At 44.8% G+C, this 25192-nt stretch overlaps 1 protein-coding gene across 1 annotated transcript in view; it reads right to left on the reverse strand.

Annotated features, from left to right (window-relative positions):
* Window positions 1-5077: 5077 nt before the first annotated feature.
* LOC148136444 (hepatic lectin-like) overlaps window positions 5078-25192 on the reverse strand; it is a 57860-nt gene continuing 37745 nt past the window's right edge. Inside the window, exons 2-6 of the mRNA XM_087983228.1 lie at window positions 21449-21568; window positions 12540-12611; window positions 9449-9600; window positions 7903-8012; window positions 5078-6580 (exon numbers count right to left, since the gene is read on the reverse strand). Coding sequence (XP_087839354.1) covers window positions 6448-6580; window positions 7903-8012; window positions 9449-9600; window positions 12540-12611; window positions 21449-21568 — 587 coding nt within the window. The 3' untranslated portion in view covers window positions 5078-6447. The remainder of the gene's footprint in view (window positions 6581-7902; window positions 8013-9448; window positions 9601-12539; window positions 12612-21448; window positions 21569-25192) is intronic.

Raw genomic sequence — 25192 nt, forward strand, 5'->3', positions numbered from 1 at the left:
AATATTTTTGTATTTTGGTTTGGGCTTTCCTAACTCCAAAATGGCACTTAACTTCTGCACTATCCTTATCCCTTTCCATAATGACAGAGCTAACGTCACTATCTCTAAAATGCTTGACCATTGAGACTTCAAATATCTTGATTGGCTTCATTCCCTCGGATTAGATCCAGCTCTGCTCTACCTCTAGTAGGACTGTCGACATAAGAGCAGGGAATACTCTTCTGAATGCACTTTAAAACTTTAAAGCACTAAGTTGATCCTGGTTAATATTAGCAAAGTTGAAATCCCTACAACTGTAACGCTGCTTCTCTCATTCCTTCCTGTGATCAGCTCCGCTATCTCCCTCTGCCTGTTGGGAGGCCTGGAGTTTAGTTCCAGCAAAGTAATCATCCTTTCTTTATTTCTATGTTTTACCCAGGTGGCCTCATTTGAATAGTCTTCTGACATCCTCTCTCATTGCTGCAGTGATGGTTTCCTTTATCAATAAAGCAATGCCCCGGCTCTCGGGCAGTCTCCACTATCCTGCCTGAAACTCCTGGATCCTGGAATGTCAACCGTGTCACAGCAATTGCAATCATGTCACAGTCACACAGACTGATCAAAGCTCTAAGTCAATCCACCTTGCCAACCATATTATGGTCCCACAGACTGATCAATGCTCTAAGTCAATCCACCTTGCCAACCATATTATGGTCCCACAGACTGATCAATGCTCTAAGTCAATCCACCTTGCCAAACAGGCTCCTTACAGTAAAACAGATCCAATGAGCTTTCTCCAATGTGATGGGTCAAAGGGCCTTTTTCTGTACTCCAGCCCACTGTGCCATCAGTTATGTATATTACGGTTATGGATATGGTATCTTGATTCCCAGAGGACATACACTCGGGAACAGTCACTAAGATAAACCTCGCTCTTCACTTGATATGGTTTATCAGTGGAATTGCAGTCAGATCATTGTTCCGATTGTGTGTCTAACCGTACAAACAAACAAGAACAAAGAAAATGCGCTGACACATTTTGCCCTTTCATAGTCAAACTGCGTTCACTTACAGGATCCACATCCCTCGATTCCCTTCCTATTCGTGGATTCGGTCAGGTGCCTCTTGAATACGGTGATTGTATCTGCTTCCATCACCTCCTCTGGCAGCACTCACCTCCCTTTGTGAGAAAAACCTGCCTCGCATGTCTCTTTTAAACTTCTCCCCCAGCACCTTCAACCTGTGTCTCCTAATAAGCGGCCCCTCCACTCTGGGAAAATGCCTCATACTTCCTTATATTTAAGACTATAAGACATAGGAGCAGAAATTAGGCATTCAGCCCATTGAGTCTGCTTCACTCTTCAATCATGACTGATACATTTTTCAACCATTCTCCCACTTTCTCCCCGTAACCCTTGATCCCCTTGATACTCAAGAACCTATCTATGTCTACCTTAAATATACTTAATGACCCGGCCTCCACGGCCTTCTGTAGCAATGATAGATTCACCACTCTCTGGCTGAAGAAGTTTCTCCTTATCTTCATTCTATAAGGTCTTCCCATTACTCTGAAGCTGTGCCCTCGGGTCCTAGTCTCTCCTCCAAATGGAAATATCTTCCTAGCATCTACTCTGAACATGCTATTTAGTATTCTATACAGAGTCATAGAGTCATAGAGATGTACAGCATGGAAACAGACCCTTCGGTCCAACCCGTCCATGCCAACTGTATATTCCAATCTAGTTCCACCTGCCAGCACCTGGCCTATATCCCTCCACACCCTTCCTATTCATACACCCATCCAGATGTCTTTTAAATGTTGCAATTGTACCAGCCACCACCACTTCCTCTGGCAGCTCGTTCCATACACACACCACCCTCTCTGTGAAAAAGTTGCCCCTTAGGTCTCCTTTATATCTTTCCCCTCTCACCTTAAACCTATGCCCTCTAGTTCTGGACTCGCCCATCCCAAGGAAAAGACCTTGTGTATTTTCCCTATCCATGCCCCTCATGATTTTGTAAATCTCTATAAGCTCACCCCTCAGTCTCCGACGCTCCAGCGAAAACAACCCAAGCCTATTCAACCTCGCCCTATAGCTCAAATTCTCCAACACTACCAACATTCTTATAAATCTTTTCTGAACCCTTTCAAGTTTCACAGCATCCTTCTGAAAGGCAGGAGACCAGAATTGCATGCAATATTCCAAAAGTGGCCTAACCAATGTCCTGTACAGCTGCAACATGATCTCCCATCGCCTATACTCAATCTTCTGACCAATAAAGGAAAGCATACCAAACGCCGTTGTCACTATCCTATCTGCCTGCGACTCGACTTTCAAGGAACTATGAATCTGCACTCCAAAGTCTCTTTGTTCAGCAACACTCCCTAGGACTTGACCATTAAGTGCATAATTCCTGCAGCATCTTGCATTTATCTAAATTATCTCCATCTGCCACTCCTCAGCCCCTTGGCCCATCAGATCAAGATCATGTTATAATCCAAGTAAACCTTCCTCGCTTTCCACTACACCTCCAATTTTAGTGTCATCTGCACACTTCCTGACTATACCTCTTTTGCTCACATCTAAGTAATTTACATAAATGATGAAAAGTCGAGGACCCAGCATCGAACCTTGTGGCACTGCACTGGGCACAGGCCTCCAAACCATAAAGCAACCCTCCACTACCACCCTCTGTCTTGTACCTTTGAGCCAGTTCTGTATCCAAATAGCTAGTTCTCCACAGTACATTTTCAATTAGATCCCCCCTCATCCTTCTAACCTCCATTGCGCATAGTCCCAGAGTCTTCAGATGTTCCCCATGTGTTAAGATTTTCATGCCTGGGACCATTCTGTGAACTTCTTCTGAACACGCTCCAGGGCCAGTCCATCCTTCCTGAGAAATGGGGCCCAAAACTGCACACAATACTCCAAATGTGGTCTGACCAGAGACTGATAGAATCTCAGAAGTACATCCCTGCTTCAAATCTTCTCCGAGATGAATGACAACATTCTATTTGCCTTCTGAATTACTGAGTCAACCTGCAAGTTTACCTTGAGAGAATCCTGGACTAGAACTCCCAAGGCTCTTTGCGCTACAGATTCCTGAATTTACTCCCCATTTAGAAAACAGCCCATGCCCCTATTCTTCCTACCAAAGTGCATGATCTCATATTTTTCCCACATTGTACTCCAACTGCCACTTCTTTGCCCACTCTCCTAACCTGACCAAATCCTTCTGCAGGGAGGAGAAAGTGAGGATTCAGATGCTGAAGATCAGAGTCGAGAGTGGAGTGCTGGAAAGACACAGCAGGTCAGACAGTATCTGAGGATCAAGAGAGTTGATGTTTTGAGTGTAGTCCCTTCCTGATGAAACGTCAATTCTTCTGCTCCTCGGATGTTGCCTGACCTGCTGTGCTTTTCCAGCACTACAAATCCTTCTGCAGCCTCCCGCCTCTTCAATGCTACCTGTCCCCCTACCTATCTTTGTATCATCTGCGAACTTAGCCAGAATGCCCTCATTTCCTGTTCATCTAGATCATTAATGCACAAAGTGAAAAGTTGTGGTCCCAACGCTGATCCTTGCGGAACACCACTTGTCATCGGCTGCCATCCTTAGAAAGACCCTTTTATCCCCACTCTCTGCTTTCTGCCAGACAGCCAAGCTTCTATCTATGCTAGTATCTTGCCTCTAACACCATGGGCCCTTGCTTACCTTCTCGAAGTCCAGGTAGATAGCATCCATTGGCTCTCCTTGATCTAATCTGCTCGTTACTTCCTCAAAGAATTCCAGTAGATTTATCAGGCATGACCTCCCTGACTTTGCCCTGTTTTATCATGGACTTCCCAGTATTCAGAAACCTCATCCTTCGAAATGGATTCCGGGATCTTATCCATGACTGAGGTCAGGCTAATCGACCTAGTTACCCGACTACGGATCTGTGATCCAGGAACAGCTCACAGAAGCCTACAAAGGGATTCCAGAGCACGTTCGTGTTTCACAACCACCCGTGAAAATACTGGCTGGTGAGCGTGTCAAATCCCAAACATTTCAAAAAGGGATAAACTATTGTTCCAACTGCCTGGACAAGGTGAAAACATGGATTCACTCGTCTACACAAGGTAATCCAAAGGATTGGTGAGGTAACATATTTGATTGCTACCACAGAAAGGATGAGGCCGTGTTATTTCAATGTCGAGAGTGTAGTGCTGGAAAAGCACAGCCGGTCAGGCAGCATCCGAGGAGCAGGAGAATCGACGTTTCAGGCATATGCCTTTCATCAGGAATGAGGCTTGCAGTCCTCACTTTCTCCCTGTGTTAGTTCAATATTTGAAACAATGCCACTATATAAGGAGGATATGCTATCGCATATATCTGAGGTAATTAGGACAGAAGAGGATGAAGGGGGAGTGAGTCTGGAGCAGAAGGAGGCCTAAGGGTTTGTCAAATTGAGTTACCTACTCCCTATTTATCTAACATTGTACTATTGGGGAAGTTAGAAAACAGGCTTTCATTTGCCAATGTAGAGGAAGGGGAAGGTTCTCACAAGTCTTTAGGGACAGTCTAGGGTGGGCAGCCTTACCAATGCATGGTGTGATGTAGGAGAGTCCTCTGCTATAAAGCAGCATTCCTGTCGTTTGGATCCATACAGACAGGCCGAGGTGAAAGCAAAACTCCAACCCGGATTGGAAAACCACATGATTGAAGCCAATCAAAGCAGCTGGTGTTTCCCAGATGTGCTCCGCCATCAGCCTCAGCCTCATTGGTTCAACCAGACTCTGCAGGGATTACAGAATGGTGAACAAAGGCAAATTTCCGCACAATTTCCCACCGGAAAACTGCACCGACAGAATTGGGAAAGCCAGGTTTCTTACCAATATAGCTTTGAGATCAGGATACCTACTGAGCTATAGAGCTGTTGGTGTTTATCCAACCAGATGGTTTTCTTTGACGCTGAGAAATGGCATTCTCGCGAGGTGATGCTCCCACCAGTTTCCAAGGAAATGATCAATCACGTGCTAGTCAGCTCTGTGTATGTTGTTGTGTAGTTTACATTAACATAGAGCTATGTCATAACACGCGGAAGCAACACTTGGAACAATTAGAAGCTTTATTTAGAAAATTACACTCAGCTGAGTTACCTTACCAAAACTGAATTTGCAAAAGCCCAGTTAACCTACTGAGGGCATATGGGAGGGCAAGAGAAATGCTGCCAGGACCAGGAAAAGGACAAGCTTTAGTCCCTACCCTGAAAACCGAATGATAACATAGAACATAGAATAGTACAGCACAGTACAAGCTTCGGACCAAAATGTTGTCCTGACCTTATGAGATTTTTGGAATGTTTGTTTCTTTTGTAAATTTGTTCCAAACTGCATTCCTACAGCTGCCGTACTGATCCAGTCATTATTTGTGAAAGTGGTCAGGAGAGTGCTGGACAGTTTGAGAGGCTGAGAGCTATTTTGATCAAAGACCCACTGTTGGTTGCCCCTAATATTCCTGAACCCTGAAAGCGAGCAATCAATGCTTGTGACATGGGGGGAGGTGCGGTCTGATGTCAACATGTGAAGCCTGTTGGATCGGAAACCATTTGGAATTGAGTGTCCATCATGGATACAGACAGCCATGAGTACATACTGATCATAATTGTGAAGGCAATGGCCCAGTGGTGTTATCACTAGACTGTTCATCCAGAGACCCAAGTAATGTTCTGGGGACACGGGTTTAAATCCCTATGTGGCAGACGGTGTAATTTGGACTTAGTAAAATCTGGAATTAAGAGTCTAATCCATTGTCGATTGTTGGAAAAACTCATCTGGGTCACTAATGTCCTTTAGGGAAGGAATCTTCCATCCTTACTCGGTCTGGTCTACATGTGACTCCAGACCCATAGCAACTCTTAACTGCCCTCCGAGCACTTGGGGATGGGCAATAAATGCTGACCCATCAATGAATAATTTTAAAAACATTCCTTGGCTTTTCCAAGTCAAAACAGTTCATTTCACCAAAGTGAATCATTGCAGTGTGTGTATATGACACAGAGAGAGGGATAAGAGAGAGAGAGACAGAGAGACTCTGTGTGCGTGTGTGAGTGAGAGAGAGAGAGAGAGAGACTGTATGTGTGAGTGCATGAGTGAGAGAAATGATGTGTGTGAGACTTTTTGCGTGTACGCATGTTGGGTAAGCATTTATATTTTCTCTTTACAAACTAAGTGCATTAAGTAGTTTTACCTCTTCATTGAATAATTTTATTTCATAATAAATCTATATTTTTTAAAGAAACCTGATCAATGGCTCATTTTGTTTCAAGCTTAGTGTGGAAATACCTTTTGATTGTCTGCATCAGGAATTGGGTCAGACAATGAACGATGTTGTGATGTGTCACACTCCTCCCAACTTGGTCATAACAACATGGATTGAATACTTATTGACAGATTTCCATCAATTGTAACAAAAAGGAAAACAACATTATGCTGATTTTTCACAGATTGAGGTATGAATAGAATCGCACGGCCAGTCATGCCATTGTCCACTGCAGGAAGTCACCACACAGTCTTCTTCATAACTTTCATGGCCATTCGGCTGACTGCTGTCCCAAAACCTGAAAGAGGAGAGAACATGGAACAGCATCAATGGACAGCTCAATATTACATTTCATTTCAGAACGTTCTCTAATTCAGACAAGAGTTTCTCTTGGAAACTGAGAGCTCTCTGACAAACATCATAATGGGGATTCACGACATATAGAAAGAAAGTTCTTATAAAGTCTCTACATGTCTTGGGTCATGGCAAGGAATGTGGGGAGAATGATGGAGAAATAGAGTGAGGGCTTCCTCGACCCCAGAAGCAGCAAGTTGTAGTTTCTAACTAAATTCCCGACTTTGAGGTGAGGTTATAGCTCTATAACAACATGAGACCTTATTAACGGGGTAATCACTCATTAATGTCACCTCATTAATACGCAAAATGGATTAGGCACATGCTGCATAGGAATGAGATGCCAGGGTTTCAGGTATAAAGCTCCAGCAGCTACCTGGTGGCTTCAGCAAGCTGCTTGCTCCTCTGGCCTTCTATTCTGGACTCCCAGTAATATCATCTCAGGGTTCACTCCCTGGGCCATATGCTCACACACCTCATGGCCAGGGAGGTTGACATCCAACACACAGCAGCCCCACAGCAGCACCATTGTGAGGCACCTCTGATCCACTTCCTGTTCTCTTATCGGAATGCTACTGCAAGGCCACCTCACATGGAGGACAGGGTCTGGGTCAGATGAGATTAGAAGATTCCAGAAGAAATGTACAGCAGTGTTTGGAGCACCTTTACACTCATCAGCACTGCATGAAACATTCTCAATGTTTGTAAAATTCAGACCAATGATTAGATATGATTGAGGTGAGATAAATGCTATTTTCATATCATTATTGTGATGTTAATTTTATGCAACTTGGATGTATAAGATCTTACAGAAGCAACGTACAGATTACAGATAGAGCTTGAATCCCTGTACTCTGTGAGGTAATGTACTGGGAAGGAAGAGCAAGGAATAAATAATATGAACAAGATGATCTTCAATTTAAAAGGGAGCAGGAAAAGAGGGAATTGGGGATATGCTGCCCAACCTCCTCAAATTCTTTGGAGAAATACAGGAACAAAAGAAAATGCAATGGATGGCTTTTTAATGGATTTTTAAAAGCAATTCACAGTCAATCACAAAACATATTTATTTAAAATGATTCATGCAAAGGGTACTGCCTCATGATAATGAAGTGATGAAGTCCCTGAGATCGAAAGTAAGCTGGGGAACAGAAAACAAACTAAAACTTGGCTCAATTCAATCTGGTGGCTGATGCTCTTTGCTGAGTTACTGCCCAGGCAGTTAAAGTGAAAATTATCTCATTGTGCAATGAAAACACTACTCACTTCATATTTGAATCATAATCTGTCCCATCCACCCAACGCCATTTCCCTTCTTCAACAGTGTCATGGAGTCCAATCCAATTAGTGCATCGTCCATTCTGTTGCAAATACATCTGATGGAATACAACAATGTATCTATGTTAGTGGTCCCTATTAAAGAGCTGTTAGTTCAGCAACAATAAATTACTATGAAAACTGGAGTGTTTACTATAATCGAATGTTTTGTAATAACAGCTGTTACTATTAGATGCATATTAAATGACATGAAAACAAGAAAACTTGGTCTCTTTATTTTAGTTTGAAATTGTCTTTCATTATTTGATCATTTGAGGGTCTTAACTCATCGTAGGATGAGCAGACTGCCCAGTAACGTCTCCATTCCTGGTATAATCTCTGAGGGGACGAGGCAAGCAATACCTCTCACTGACATCAGATTCCATTTTAATCCTTGATGGGTTACATTAGGAATGGCTGAAATTTAAGCCACATGGTTTGTAAAATGTGAAGCTGAAACTAATAAAAAAAGGTGATGCTCTACATTCTACGTTCTAATCTAGCTCAGCCTTAAACATACACAAGGACCTTTCCCCACAGCTCTCTGTGGTAAGGAGCTCCAAAGAGTCACAACTCTTTGAGAGAAATGGTTCCTCCTCCTCTCAGTCTTAAGTTGGTACTCCTCCATTCTGAGACTGTGCCCTGTGATTCTAGACTCTCCCAGGAAGGGAACCAGCCTCTCAGCATTTACCCCATTAAACCCCGTAACAATCCAATACGTTTCAATGTGATCATCTCTCATTCACCTAAACTCCAGTGAATTCCAGAATCTTCAACCAATAGAAAACACCTGTCTTTATCTATCCATAATATCCTGAAAATCCGATTAGATCACCCTTTAATGTTCTAAATTTCAGAGACTAAAAGGTCCAATCTGGCTAATCTCTCCTCATAACTTAACTCCTGAATTCCAGATTTTATCTCTGCAAACTTGCAACGGGACCCCTCCAGGGCCCAAACCGCTCACAGTACTCCAAGTGGGGTCTAAGCAAAGTTTTGTATAACTACAGCATAACATCTGCATCCCTGTACTCCAGCCCTCCTGATATGAAGGCCGTATGGTTCCTGGTAAATTTTAGACAGAAAGCAAAATAATGTTCCTCACAGAGTGTTTTGATTGTTTGAAAAGATGGTGAAAGCAGTGTCCTTGAATATTCTGAATTCAGAGACATATAGATTGATGTGTGGCAGAGGAGGGTCGGGAGAGGTGGTGCTGGCGAATGGTTACATAGAGTCAGCAGAAATATGAAGCAATCTGCCCAGCCATGATCTGATTGGATAATGGAGCAAACTGCACGGGCTAAGTTGCCCATTGCAGCTGCTAAATGGTGTGTTCATCTGAAATAATGAGTCAGTGCACCCTTCATAAATCATTTCCTTTCACAACAACTTCAGCTTCTTATCCATAACCTAACAGGAAAACGGAACAAGTGATTTGTTCCAAGTCAGACTGCAGTCTGCCAACCAATGAACCGAACGAACAGACTGTTCCAACCTGCTCCTCAGCACTGTTAATGACAACAAGGTGGGCACCCATGGATTCACAGAATGTCTGAGCTTCTTTCCAAGTTGTTTTCCGAGTTGAAAAGTAGTAATGCTTTTGGTTCCCCTGGCTCCACTGGTCGGGCAGTTGGATGTGAAGAAAATCTGTGAGGGTATTGAGATAAACATGAGAGACGGCTGAGGCACGACAGTATCTTACAGATTTCCTTATTTACTGACATTTTACATGGCAGGCTGCATTTACTGGTTTTCAGTGGTAATATTTCGACCTCTGAACCGGGAGGTCTGGGTTCAGTCCACCCTGCTCCAGAGTAATGTCGTCACATCTCTGAGTAGGTAGATTAGAAAATGTTTCTATCGGGAACATGGACTAACCAGATTGGCTCTGATCTTACTCCTGCTCGGAAAACATGCTTGCTTCTTTAAAGAGCCACAATCATCATGTTGGGCTAAATAGCCTCCTGTTGTGCTGTGACATTCTTTAAATGCTTGAAATTACTACAGTTCCCAACAATGATATAGTTTTCTCAGATATTACTACTCTCACAACTTCAACCATTGTCAAAGCTGATACTATTGTCAAAGATCACCGCTCTCACAGAGTGAAGTGCTACTAAATGTAACAAACAGTAACAAGGACGATAATAGACTTCAGAAACAGATTGGGGAATTGGACAGGAACAGAACACAAAGGGATTTACAGCTGAGAATTGTGAAGTGATGCATTTTGAAAAAAGAATGAGGAGAAGCAACAAAATAAATTATAGCATTTGGGAATTGATACTGGAACAGAGATCTGCGGGATTGCAACTTTTGATGTTGACAGAAGAAATTACAGTAATGGAAACATTTAAGATCCTGAATTTGTGCCGGGGAGTTATTTTAAACCTTTCTAAACTAGTTGCTTATTCTCACTTAGGATTGTATGTTCAATTTTGGGTACCAATCTTTAGGAATGACGTCCAGTCCTTAAAAATGAAACAGAAGAGATTTACTGGGATGATGTGGGAAAGAGAAATGTTAGTTTCATGGAGTGAGAAGGTGAGATTGCTCACAGCCGAGAGAAGATTAAGAGGAGATTTGACAGAATTGTTGAAAACCATGAACTGTTTAGTTAAGTGAGGAGAAAAGTATAATAACCCGTCGACACAGCTACAATTTGGCATAAGGACCCAAGTTGAAACAAGGAAATATATTTTCGCCCAATGTCCTCACAGAAAATATGATGTCAGGATTTTCCGTCAGTATTCCACCCACCGTGATTGGAAGGTGGTTGGCCAGGCAGATCTCATTAAAAATGAGGTCCCTGATCGGAGCCATTAATCTGGACCAATCAGGGAGCCCTGTCTGACAGATCTAAACAGGAGTCTCAGAGAATTTCCTCATTCTAGGGCTGGCTTTGAGCTAGCTAGTCACATGTAAATAAGGGGTGAATTAGTGATGGGAAACCGGCCTCTGTGCAGTTAGTTCACCAACATCATCCCACGAGTTTCCAATAATACACAAGACAAGCAGGTACTGCCATTTTGGAAAGAACACAATCAGTATGCTGTTGAGCTTGTAAAAGTGACAATTAAATGCAATGTCATGTTGTCCCTTTCCCCCACTAATCTGTTGAGATCATTAATGAAATTGTCTGTGGATTTCCCCTTCTTTCAAGAATTTTCTTTGTTTGAAGATTTAATTAATTTCAAAAGGTTGGCAGAAGTTAATTAATTCTTTTGGTTATATCATGGTAAGCTACAAAATCATCACCTTACAGCCCCAGTTGAATGTGAAAGTGAACTAGCTCTTCAATATTTGATTTTGAATCTTTGTTTTAATCATTCCACGCCTGCATTTAGTATCCACCCTTAATTACCCAGAAGAGCCAACCACAATGCTGTGGGTTTGGAGTAGGTCAAACCAAGTAAGAATTGCATTTTCCTTCCCTAAAGAACATTAGTGAACCTGAGTGTTTCCCAACAATCACCAATAGATTCATTGTCATTATTAGATGCTTAATTCTAGATTTTTATTGATTTCAAATTCTACCATCTGCCATGGTAAGATTCAACCCCAGGTCCCCAGAACATGACCTGGGTCTCTGGATTAACAGTCCCATGATAATGCCACGAGGCCATTGCATCCCCCCAATTTGGAAGTAATTCTGCATCTTCAGAATTATTTTCTTTAAGATGTCCAATTAAGTATTTTATTTCACCCATCTTTGAACTACATCTTCCTGCCAATGATATTCTTCTTTGCCTTGTTGTGTGTCATGTTTTAAAAATGTGTTTCTTTCCCCCACTTAAAAAAGCTTTGAATTGTTCAGTACGGTATTTCTGCTATTGTGTAAAAGTGAAGGCCTCATCATGCTACTCACTTGTTAGAGGAGGTAACCGATGGGAGATTAAACTGATGGTCACAATACCTCAGGCAACAGGTGACGTTGAAGAGGTGAGATATCCATCATACCCTCAGTTGGTACAGGAACCGAACCCATGCTGTTGGTGTTACTCTGTATCACAAACCAGCCATCCAGCCAATTGAGCTGCACTGAAGCATTTACTGTGCATTTGTAATCAAAATGCAGGCTCCCATCCACCCGTTAGTGTAATGGAAGAGTCCAGACGTTTTGAGGTAATTCAAAATCCAGGAGAACAGTGAAACCACTGGATCGCCTGAATTTGTGAAGTGGATGATGTTTAATCGTGGTAAATAATATTTGTAAAAAATATTTATATGCACAATGTATAATCGTAATAATGAAAAGTAAAGCATGGGAGAAGTATTGGACATGAGTCTGAAAGAGTCAACACTGAACAGTGCCATCAGCATGAAACACGATGATGCTGTTATAGGGGTTAATGACACAAACCTTTAAAACTCCTCTAGTAACTTGTAACCTAAAGTACAGTAACTGCATTCATTTGCAAATCTGTAAAAGGTTTTTATTAGAGATTAGAAGCAATAGCTCCTTATCAATGTTTAGAATCATTTGTTGATGTGACCACCCCAGATATGATTGTACTCAGGAATCACAGTAAGTAATGATACAGTATTATGAATCATTCAGGGACTTCACTGGAAATTACACTTACTCTCCTTCAGCTGTGAAATTTCATTCCTAAGTTCAGCCATGAAGCTTTTGGACTGCTCAGAAGTTCCTCGAGCTGCAAGAATATCAATGAGAAAATCTCAGAGAATTGTTGAAGCATAGAAAGTAATTCATGCAGGCTCTCTCCAAGAGGAGTACAGCCTGTTTCTCACTTTCCTGCCTTGCTCTATCATTTCTTTTTTCTCTTTAGCTGCTGATATAATTCTCTTTCGAAAACCATGATTGAATCGGCCTTGCTGTGTTCTTCCAGCTTCCTGCCTGCCTATTTTGGATTCCAACATTTGCAGTGTTTTTGTCTCTAACCAACTTGGTCAAACTCTCCAGATCTGAACCAGTCATTGTAGAAACCTGGTGACCCATGGCACTGTTCCTTTACTAATCGTCTAACCCAACATTGTCACTCAGACGAACAATCCCTTCCTATTGACTATGTCCAGGCTCCTCGAAATCATGAACACCTGGATCAGTGGGTGGCACAGTGGTTAGCACTGCTGCCTCACGGCGCCAGAGACCCCCGGTTCAATTCCTGCCTTGGGCAACTGTCTGCGTGGGTTTCCTCCAGGTGCTCTGGTTCCCTCCCACAGTCCAAAGCTGCGCAGGTTAGGTGAATTGGCCATGCTAAATTACCTGTCATGTTAGGTGAAGGGGGTAAATATAGGGAAATGGGTCTGGGTTGGTGTGGACTTGTTGGGCCGAAGGGCCTGTTTCCACACTGTAAGTAATCTAATCTAAGAAAAACTCTCTCTAACATTTTCAGGAGCAACATTTTAGATCAAGTGGCACAGTTTGGAGAACAAGATCAGTCTTGGCTTTTCATTAGATTATCACAGAATCATAGATCATCAAATCCCAACAAATCCACACCGGCCCTCCAAAGAGTAACCCACCCAGACCCATCCCCCTACCCTATTACTCTACATTTACCCCTGACTAATGTATCTAACCTACACATCCCTGAACACTATGGGCAATTTAGCATGGCCAGTTCACCATAACCTGCACATCTTTGGACTGTGGGATGAAACTAGAGCTCCCAGAGAAAACCCCACGCAGACACGGGGAAAATGTGCAAACTCCACACAGACAGTCACCCAAGGCTAGAATCAAACCTGAGCACCTGACATTGAAAGGCAGCAGTGCTAACCACTCAGCCACCATGCCACTGGAGAGATTTAGGAGAGATCTTAATGGGTGACATCAATAAAATTATATCTACTGGTTGGTGAGCTACCTTTTAACTAGAGGTCTTCAGCTGAAAATCATCACCAGTTCACCGAAGGAATAGGTTCAGAATTCCTTTGTGCAAACCATTTCAAGAGATATCATCAGAACCAGGTAAGTGGGTAGAAGTGGAGTTCAGATCAGATATTTCAAAAAGAAAATGGAGAAATACAGGGGAACAGTGTAATCCTGAAGAAGGGTTCCACCTGAAATGTTGCCATGTCAATCTCCTGATATTCCCGGGCTTGCTGTGTTCTCCCAGCCTTCTACATGTCTGTTGACTGGAACATGAGCAGCCACAGACAGGAAGGTCCATGTCAGATCAAAGAGAAGAACTAACATCCCAAGCAACAGAAGGCTCAGGGTGGATGGGGGACGGGGCGGGGGTAGATGGGGGGAGCAAATGGGGGGAGCGAATGGGTGGGGTGGATGGGGTAGGGGGCTGGGAGTGGAAGGGGGTGCAGACGGATGGAGGTGGACAGGGTAGGGGGCGGGAGGGTGGTCGGGGAGTGGGATCTCACACATGGTGTGCTGCTGCCTAGTCTCCTGAACAGGGAGCGGACTTAGCAAGTGCTCACTGTGTCAATCCCATTGAACTGAATTGGGGGATGTTGGTGGGGGGCTTCAGCAATGCTGCAGGACCCTGACACACAAGGGTGTGTCTGCTCAGAAACAAAGCCTGACACAGAGAGAGGGGAACAAGGCAGGCCGAGTGAGAAAGAAGGAAGACTCAGAGACCCAGAGGAAAGGCATTGAATCCACTAACTGAATAATCAATTATCAGAACAAAATTGTGCTTGCCCATCTTGTTCAAATAATCAGGGTTCCTTTATATTTGTCCAAATGCCATTTAAGTGTTATTAATGTACCAGCATCAACCACTTCCACTGCCAGCTCATTCTATATGCGTACCGCCCTCTGTGTAGAAATGCTGCCCCTCAGGTTCGCTTTTATTCTGTCCCCTCTAACCTTAAACTGATGCCCTCCAGCCCTTGATTCCCCAATCCTGGGAAAAAGACTGAGTACATTCACTCTATCCATGCCTCGCATGATCTTATTCACTTCTACAAGATTTCCCCCTCAGTCTCCTATGCTCTAAGGAAAAAAGTCCCAGCTTGTCCAACCTCTCCCAATGACTCCGACCCTTGAGTCCTGGTGACGTCCTTGTAAATTTCTTCCACACTCTTTCCAGTTTAATAGCATCCTTCCTAAACTGACCAAAACTGAACACAATACTCCAAATGCAGCTTCACCAGCGTCTTATACAACTGCAGCAAAACTTCCCAACTACCATACTCACTGCCCTGACTGATGAAGACCAGTGCCAAAAACCTTCTTCACTGCCCTGTCTACCTGTGACTCCACTTTCAGAGAACAAAGCACCTGAGCTCCAAGCTCCCTCTGTTCCACTACACTCCTTAAGGCCCCACTATTCACCATGAAACTCCTACCTTGATTTGACTTTCCAAAATGCAACACCTCGCACTTGTCTAGATTAAACTCTATTTGCCATTCCTCAGTCTACTTTGCAAGGTTTGTGAAGGTTTGTAGCTCAGGTTGAGGTTTAGGGTGTAGGTTTGCTCGCTGAGCTGTAGGTTTGATATCCAGACGTTTCATTACCTGGCTAGGTAACATCATCAGTGGTGACCTCCAAGTGAAGCGAAGCTGTTGTCTCCTGCTTTCCATTTATATCTTTCTCCTGGATGGGGTTCCTGGGGTTTGTGGTGATGTCATTTCCTGTTCGTTTTCTGAGGGGTTGATAGATGGCATCTAGATCTATGTGTTTGTTTATGGCGTTGTGGTTGGAGTGCCAGGCCTCTAGGAATTCTCTGGCATGTCTTTGCTTAGCCTGTCCCAGGATAGATGTGTGTCAGTCTACTTTCCCAGCTGATCAATGTCCTGCTGCAATTTCTGATAACCTTCCTCACTGTCCACAATACTGTCTATTTTAGTGTCATCTGCAAACTTACTAATCCTGCCTTGTACATTCTTGTCCAAATTATTGATATCAATAAAAAACAGCAATGGGCCCAGCACCAACCCTGAGGCACTCCACTAGTCACAGGTCTCCAGTCCAACAAGCATCCTTCCACTATTACCCTCTGCTTCTGACCATCAAGCCAATTATGTATCCAGTTTGCCAGCTCCCCATGGATTCCATGCGATCTAACCTTCCAGAGCAGTCTTACCAAAGGCCTCATTCAGATCGCTCATCTAAATCAGTGATAAACATGGTGAATAAAAGGTTTCCCAGCACTGATCCCTTGGTGGCTCACTCATCACTGCCTGTAACTTGGAAAAAAACTTTATTCGTTTCTTTTCTGACAATGCACTTCTCTATCGATGTCTGTGCACCATTTCCGGTCCCATGTGTTTTAATTTGACATGCTCATTTCTCACATGGGACCGAGTTGAAACTTTCTGTATGTTCAAGGAAACCACATTAACTGGCTCCGTCTTATCAACTCCATTAATTACATTCTCAAAACCTTCCAGTAGATTTGTCAAGCACGATTTCCCTTTCCCAAATCCAGATTAACTTGGCCTGATGGTGACAATGTTTTCCAAGTGCTATGGTCTTCCATCATTTGTACCCTTCCCATGCCACGAGACCCACATGCAAGCTGCCTTGATTTCTCCCTTCAACAGGGACTGACTCAGCCTCTCTCAAAACTGTCCAGCTTCCAGAGTTTCACATCACCTTTCAGTTTACTCTGTGCCTTCAGGGGTCAAGGATCACAAGCTTCATCAACGAATGGATATCAACACACATCTAGATCCTTCCTCCCCCATCATTCTCTTGAACTACCTGTCTTCCTTTAATTCCACTCCTTGGCTGGGTTTTCACAATCGTTTCTGACCTGATGCACTCTGGTCCTCAATTCTCTGTCTTCGTAAAGACCTCAGCTTACTCAACTTACATATCAATCTCAACAATGCTAAGATTTCTTCCATTGTCTCCATCTCCATGCCCACTTTTTTAACCAAGAGTCTCCCCTGCTAATAAAAGCAACCCCTCCACCCATCTCCAACAGTCTCCCTTGACATGGGCACCACGCACCCTCTACATGGCCACCTCAATCTCTCTGTTCATCTCCCTCACCCAATTGTGTGTCTCCCTCTGATCCTGCTGAACCCTCTTCTCCGAAGTCCACCCCAAACATTGCCACCATGTTGCTGTTTTTGCTTGACATAATGGCCTCTGCCCAGCAAAGGCCAAACGGCAATTCCTCTGACCCCACCCTGGACCATGACCTCACGACTAAACATCAAGCTGTCGTGTCCAAAAGCAACAGTGACCTCAGATCCTGCACAGATCTTCCCTTCAGTGACTTTAGTATCATAGTCCCTCAGACCGTTTTATCCTCCTTCCCAAGATCCATAAATTAGAACTGTCCTGGCCAACCGACTGTTCATCTTGACCCTATCCCACTGAACTTCTTTCTTCATATCTCTCCCCCATTTCTCACCCCTTGTGCATTCACATTGGACTTCCATCCTTCTGACACCTTTCATCACCTCAACCGTTTGTAATCTCCAGTCCCGTGGGCTGAACCACTCCACTACACCATGGCTATCCAATCCGTCTACACCTTTATTCCCAGCAGAACACTGTCAGAGCTCCCTGCTTCTTCCTGATACAGTGGTCCAAATAATCCCTATCCACCACAGGGTGACCCAGGCTGAACGTGGTTTATTTATTGATTCATTTTGTGGGATGTGGGGGTTGCTAGCTGGGTCCAGCATTTATTGCCCTGTCCCTAGTTGCCCCTTGAGAAGGTGGGGTGAGCTGCCTTCTTGAACCACAGCAGTCCATCTGCTGTGGGTTGACCCACAATGCCCTTAGGGAGGGAATTCCAGGATTCTGACCCAGCGACTGTGAAGGAACGGCGATATATTTCTAAGTTAGGATGGTGAGTGCCTTCGAGGGGAATTTGAAGATGGTGGTGTCCCTATGTATCTGCTGCCCTTGTCCTTCATTGTGCAAGTGGGCATGGGTTTGGAAGGTGCTGTCTGAGGATCTTTGGTGAATTTCTGCAGTGCATCTTGTAGATGGCACACGCTGCTGCTACTGAGCGTTAGTGGTGGAGGAAGTGGATGTTTGTGGATGTGGTGCCAATCAAATCAGCTGCTTTATCCTGGATGGTGTTGAGCTTCTTGAGTGTTATTGGGGCAGCACCCATCCAGGTAAATGGGGCGTATTCCATCCCACTCCTGCCTTGTGCCTTGTAGATGGTGGACAGGCTTTGGGAAATCAGGAGGTGCGTTATTCCTAGCACCTGACCTGATCGTGTAGCCATTGAGTTTATGTGGTGAAGAGGCGATGGTTAGATTGTTACTTATTGGTAATGGTCATAGTCTGGCATTTGTGTGACACGAATGTTACTTGCCACTTGTTAGCCCATGCCTGGATATTGCCCAGATCTTGTTGCGTTTGGACACAGACTGCTTCAGTATCTGAGGAGTTGTGAATGGAGCTGAACATTGTGCAATCATCGGCAAACATCCCAATTTCGGACCTTCTGATGGGAGGAAGGTCATTGATGAAGCAGCTGAAGATGGTTGGGCCTTGGACACTACCTGAGGGACTCCTGCAGAGATGTCCTGGAACTGAGACGACTGACCTCCAACAACCATGACCAGCTTCCTATGTGTCAGGTATGATTCTAACCAATGGAGTTTGCCCCTTGATACACATGTTTGCCAGGGCTTCTTGATGGCACATCCAGTTCAATGCAGGCTTGATGTCAAGGGCTGTCACTCTACCCACATCCCCCCACCAGCCCCACCCCAACCCCTCTGGAATTCAGCTCGTTTGTCCATGTTTGAACCCAGGCTGTATTGAGGTCAAGAGCTGAGTGTCCCTGGGGTAACCCAAACTGAGCAGGTTATTGCTGAGCAGGTCCTGCTTGAGAGCGCTGTTGATGACCCCTTCCATCATATTACTGATGATCGAGAGTAAACTGATGGGGCGGTTATCGGCCGGGTGGGATTTGTCCTGCTTTTCATGTACAGGACATATCTGGACAATTTTCCACATTGTCGGGTAGATGCCAGGGTTGTAAATGTACTGGAATAGCTTGGCTCGGGGAGTGGCGAGTTCTGGAGCACAAGTCGTCAGTCCTATTGCCGGAATGTTGTCAGGGCCCGTAGCCTTTGCAGTATCTAGTGTCTCCAACTGTCCCTTGATATCATGTGGAGTGAATCGAATTGTTGAAGCCTGGTATCTGTGATGTTGGGGACCACTGGATCATCCACAGCCTTATCTTTCACACTGATGTGCTGGGCTCTTCCATCACTGAGGATGGGGATATGTGTGGAGGTTCCTCCTCTAGTGAGTAGTTTAATCATCCACCACTGTTCACGGCTGGATGTAGCAGGACTGCAGAGCTTCGATCTGATCCGTTCGTCATGGGATCGCTTGGTTCTGTCTCTCACTTGCTGCTTATGCTGTTTGGTAGCTTCACCAGGTTGGCACCTCATCTCCAGGTATGCCTGATGCTGCTCCTGGCATGCTCTCCTGCACTCCCCATTGAACCAGGATTGACCCCCCCTGGCGTGATGGTAATGGTTGAGAGGGGGATATGCCGGGCCTTGAGGTTTCAGATTGTGCTGGAGTACAGTTCTGCAGCTGTTGATGGCCCACAGTGTCTCATGGATGCCCCGTCCTGAGTTGCTCAATCGGTTGAAAGTCTGTCCCATTTAGCACGGTGATAGTGCCACACAACACGCTGGAGGGTATTCTCAATGTGAGGGTGGGACTTTGTCTCCTTACCGGTCACTCTTACCGCTCCTGTCCTGGATAGCTGGCAGATTGGTAAGGACGAGGTCAGGTATGTTTTGCTCCCGTCTCATTCTGAACAACCTCAGCTTCAATTTCACTCCCTTGCTCCAAACTAAAAGTGTGGCTCCAAGGTATCCACCTGGGGCTCTCAGTCATGATGGCCAGTTTGGGGGGGATGTATGGAGCATGAATTAATCCAGTCCGATCCGGTAACCCAGCCTGATCTCTTTCTCCTGGATCTGCCTGACAATATCAATTCCCCGAGCTGTTCCCGATAGAACAGTTCATTGCCTTATTTCCATTCTCTCCCTTTCGTCCAACTTCACCTGATCACTTTGGACCAGACTCCCCCTCCCCCTCCCCCTCCCCCCACCCCACACAGTTTGGCTCTGGAATTCTTTCAAATCAGGAACTGCAACCTGATTTTGAGATTGCTGATGTCCATTCCTGTGTTTCTAATTTTGTGAGTTACTTTTCAGAGCATGGCTCACTCAGGGAGTAAACACAAAGCCAGTGTTACTGACCCTCCTGGATTTATTGTAGAGATCGTCATGGGCTCTGTCCATCTCACAGCTAATTAATGCTCAAGGTAAGGCACTGAGGATTATGAAACTAATGAAAAAATTGTCATCTCTCAACCACTTGGTGACAGAATTAAATATCTGTGACCCTCATGTCATATAATACTCATACAGTCATCTTCACGCGAGCTGAACAGAGTGAGAAATGCTACAATCAAACATTCTTTCCCTGTTCGCAGAGTACTGACTGGTCATACAGTTTCTCTCACTGTTCAGACTTCCAGACTATCCGCAAGTCAATGACCTTATGGAATGATTCCTCCGAGGACCTGAGGAGGATGAGGAAAGTCCCCATCCCCAGGGCACAGCTCTCACCAAATATTTCCCAACAGGTTATGGAGTTGCTCACCAGAGTGGGGGTAGGGGGGAAAGGTTACACAGAGAAGGTGAGTATCAAGTGACAACAGGGAACGTGTAAACTTCCCATGAATCACAGGGAGAAAAGACAATCCCAGCAGAGGGATCTATTGGTTAATGTTGCAGGGCAACATCAGGAAAGGGAGGTTAATTCATGAGTAGATTATCCTTGGAGCATCAATCAATTGAGTCCATGTAGCTTTTGATCATAGCTAGAAAAACTATGCATTCAAACATATTTAAACAGGTACCATATAGCGAGATCCCATCTGCCCCTATTGATTGATTCTCAATTTTACTTCATTGAAGAAATAAAGCGTTCTCACATTTATCCTTCTTTTGGGAACTGTTCACATGGAGAAGACATGTCAGCATTTCCAGTGGGTTCGAACCCGACAGGATAACATCGTGCTCAGAGAAAGTGAGGACTGCAGATTCTGGAGATTTTTCATAGTCGAGAGTATGGTGCTGGGAAAGCACAGCAGGTCAGGTAGTATCTGAGGAGCAGGAGAATTGATGTTTCGGGCATAAGTTCTTCATCAGGAATGATAGTGCTGCTGATTTAATTCAGCCACACCAGCTCCGTGATGGGGAATGCAGCTCCTGCTGTGCTGGGTGGGGAACAGTCAGCTTGGAATAAGGAACAATACTGCGAAAGAGAACAGGAGAAACTGAACAGTGCTATTCCATCTCATTACTGCCAGAAATGACTATCATCCCCTTCCAAAGTTCAGTCTAATTTCCTTTCAGATTAGCGTTTCTATACTCACAATGTGGAAATGCTAACTACCATAAAATGTCTGATGACTGATGTGTTATTCCTCACTCCATTCCTGAATTAATAACACCAGCAATAAGAAAGACTGAGGCAGGAATATCTCAATTTATCCTTGTTAACGGTTATGCTTTGTTGACAAAACAAGTCCCATAAAGGATGACAAAACTTACATAGTTTAAACACAGTGCCTAGGATCACCACAGACAGCAGGATGGAGACACCCAGGAGAACGTAGATCACCAGAGGTGTCCATTTTCCTTGGATAAGTTCTCTTGACCAGCCACGATACTCTGTAATGTGTAACGGAAAGTCATCAATGAGCAGTTCAGGGAACCATTTTACAAAGAAGACTTTAAACCTTCACTTATGTGATTCTGAAGAAGAGGGGGAGGGGCCAACCGTTAGTGGAAGATATTGAAGCTTGTACCCAAACACATAAAGGACAAAGTAGCCTGTGGATCACATCCCCAAGCATCCACTCCCTCTACCACAGACACACACGGGCAGCACTGTGTACTATCTACCAGATGTACTGCAGGAATTCAGCAAACATCCTCAGGCAGCACCTTCCAAACCATCGCCACTTCCATCTAGAAGGACCAGGGCAGCAGATACATGGGAACGCCACCCCCTGCAAGTTCCCCTCTAAACCACACACCATCCTGACAGAAATATACCATCATCCCTTCACTGACACTGAGTGAAAATCCTGGAACTCCCTCCCTATGGGTATTGTGCATCAACCAACAACACGTGGACTATAGTGATTTCAAGAAGGGAGCTCCCCCACCACCTTCTCAAGGAGCAACTAGGGACAGGGTAATAAATGCTGGACCCAGCCAGCGACCCCCATATCCCAGGAGTGAATATAGAAAACATGTGTTTCTTCAATTTGAGAACATTCAGAAACAGTAGCTTGAAGATCTAAACTAAGCAATAAATGGAAGTGATGTCAGTTATGGACAACAGACACATGGGGCAGACCTTGTAAGGCCCTGAAGGCCTTAGATAATGGAGAGAAATCTGGGACAATGATGGGAAAAGGCCACTGAGACTCCTCTCAATGTTGGGAGGAATTTGTTGTGTTTTTCTCCTGGAGTTCCAGGCATGTGGTTCTCACTAAGGAACAGCAAGGTGCCTCGAAATGGGGATTACTGCTTGTCATCAACCTCATTAGCATTGTCTCTCACATCATTCATATCTAAGTTCCTGCCCTCGCACCTGCTGAATAGAAACTCTGTCCCTCCCTACTATCACCTAATCAAGGAGCGTCGCTCCGAAAGCTAGTGTGCTTCCAATTAAACCTGTTGGACTATAACCTGGTGTTGTGTGATTTTTAACTATGTCCCTCCCTGCCGTCCCCCTTCACGGTTTGATCCTGCAGCACTGGCCTTTGATGAGAGGGGCTCTGCTTGTCACTGGCCGCTCAGGTGGTTCCTTTCTTCCTGCTGGAGGAACAGGAAGAACGTTTTATGTCCTCGTTGTTCAGTCATTGTGTCTGACACCTGCACACACAAGATGGGTGCTGGAGGAAAATAAACACGACTGCTGTGAGGTGAAAAGATAAAATAAGAAAATAAAGGAAAGGAAAATAGAAACTGTGAGCCAGGAATCTTGAGGGACAGGATGTACATGTATTTGGAAAAGCAAGGACTGATTAGGGATAGTCAACATGGCTTTATGCATGGGAAATCATGTCTCACAAACTTGATTGAGTTTTTTGAAGAATTAACAAAGAGCATTGATGAGGGCAGAGTGGTAGATGTGACCTATATGTACTTCAGTAAGGCGCTTGGCAAGGTTCCCCATTGGAGACTGATTAGATTGGATTCCCTACAGTGTGGAAACAGGCCCTTCGGTCCAACAAGTCCACACCGACTCTCCGAAGAGTAACCCACCCAGACCCATTTCCCTCTGACTAATGCACCTAGCACTACGGGCAATTTAGCATGGCCACTCCACCTGACCTGCACATCTTTGGACTGTGGGAGGAAACTGGAGCACCCGGAGGAAACCCACACAGACACGGGGAGAACGTGCAAACTCCACACAGACAGTCACCCAAGGCTGGAATCGAACGTGGGACCCTGGTGCTGTGAGACAGCAGTGCTAACCACTGAGCCACCATGCCACCCCATTTAGCAAGGTTAGATCTCACGGAATAAAGGAAGAACTCGCCATTTGGATACAGAACTGGCTCAAAGTAGAAGACAGAGGGTGGTGGTGGAGGGTTATTTTTCAGACTGGAGGCCTGTGACCAGTGGAGTGCCACAAGGATCCGTGCTGGGCCCTCTACTTTTTGGCATTTACATAAATGATTTGGATGTGAGCATAAGAGGTACAGTTAGTAAGTTTGCAGATGACACCAAAATTGGAGGTGTAGTGGACAGCAAAGAAGATTACCTTGGATTACAACAGGACCTGGACCAGATGGGCCAATGGGCTGAGAAGTGGCAGATGGAGTTTAATTCAGAAAAATGCGAGGTGCTGCATTTTGGGAAAGCAAATCTTAGCAGGACTTATACACTTAATGGTAAGGTCCTAGAGAGTGTTACTGAATAAAGAGACCTTGGAGGGCAGGTTCATAGCTCCTTGAAAGTGGAGTCGCAGTGAAGTTTGTTATGCTTTCTTTTATTGGTCAAGTATTGAGTACAGGAGTTGAGTACAGGTTATGTTGCGGCTGTACAAGACATTGGTTAGGCCACTGTTGGAATATTGCATGCAATTCTGGTCTCCTTCCTATCAAAAAGATGTTGTAAAACTTGAAAGGGTTCAGAAAAGATTTACAAGGATGTTGCCAGGGTTTGAGCTATAGGGAGAGGCTGAACAGGCTGGGACTGTTTTCCCTGGAGCGTCGGAGGCTGAGGGGTGACCTTATAGAGGTTTACAAAATTATGAGGGGCATGGATAGGATAAATAGCCAAAGTCTTTTCCCTGGGATTGGGAGTCCAGAACTAGAGGGAATAGGTTTAGGGTGAGAGGGGAAAGATATAAAAGAGACCTAAGGGGCAACCTTTTCATGCAGATGATGGTATGTGTATGGATTAAGCTGCCATAGGAAGTGATGGAGGCTGGTACAATTGCAAAATTTAAAAGGCATCTGAATGGGTATATGAATAGGAAGAGTTTGGAGGGTTATGGGCCTGGTGTTGGCAGGTGGGACTAGATTGTTTTGGGATATCTGGTCAGCATGGATGGGTTGGGCTGAAGGATCTGTTTCCATACTGTACATCTCGATGACTCTATGATTCTAATTCCCAAAATGGAATCCGAGTGTGAAATCCGACATCTCTGACCTACTGCTTGTTCCTCCAAAACCCTTGGCTTCCTGGCACCAGTATCTGTGGATACCCTCCAAGAGCAGTGACAGCACACACCCCCAGTGTGCCCGCATCTGTGTGACCGTGTATGTGTGCCCACGTCTGTGTGCCTGCGTCTCTGCTCCCATGTCTGTATGACTGTGTCTGTATGCCAGTGTCTGTGTGCCTATGTCTGTGTGCCAGTGTGTGGGCGTGTCTGTCTTCCCATGTCTGTATGCCCATGTCTGTGTGCCAGTCTGTGTGGCTGTGTCTGTGTTCCCATTCCTGTGTTCCTGTCTGTGTGCCAGTGTCTCTGTCCCAGTGTCTGTGTGCCCATGTCTGTGTGCCAGTGTCTGTGTCTCCATGTCTGTGTGCCAGTGTCTGTGTTCCCATGTCTGTGTGTCAGTGTCTGCATGCCCATGTCTGTGTGCCAGTGTTTGCGTGCCGGTGTCTGTGTGCCAGTGTCTGTGTCTCCATGTCTGTGTACCAGTGTCTGTGTCTCCATGTCTGTGTGTCAGTGTCTGCATGCCCATGTCTGTGTGCCAGTGTTATCATGCCGGTGTCAGTGTGCCAGTGTCTGTGTTACCATGTCTGTGTGCCAGTGTCTGAATTACC

This window comes from Chiloscyllium plagiosum, unplaced genomic scaffold, assembly GCF_037043375.1.
Source record: "Chiloscyllium plagiosum isolate Xiang-an unplaced genomic scaffold, Cpla_swu_hap1 HiC_scaffold_45, whole genome shotgun sequence".
Classification (NCBI taxonomy): Eukaryota; Metazoa; Chordata; class Chondrichthyes; order Orectolobiformes; family Hemiscylliidae; genus Chiloscyllium; species Chiloscyllium plagiosum.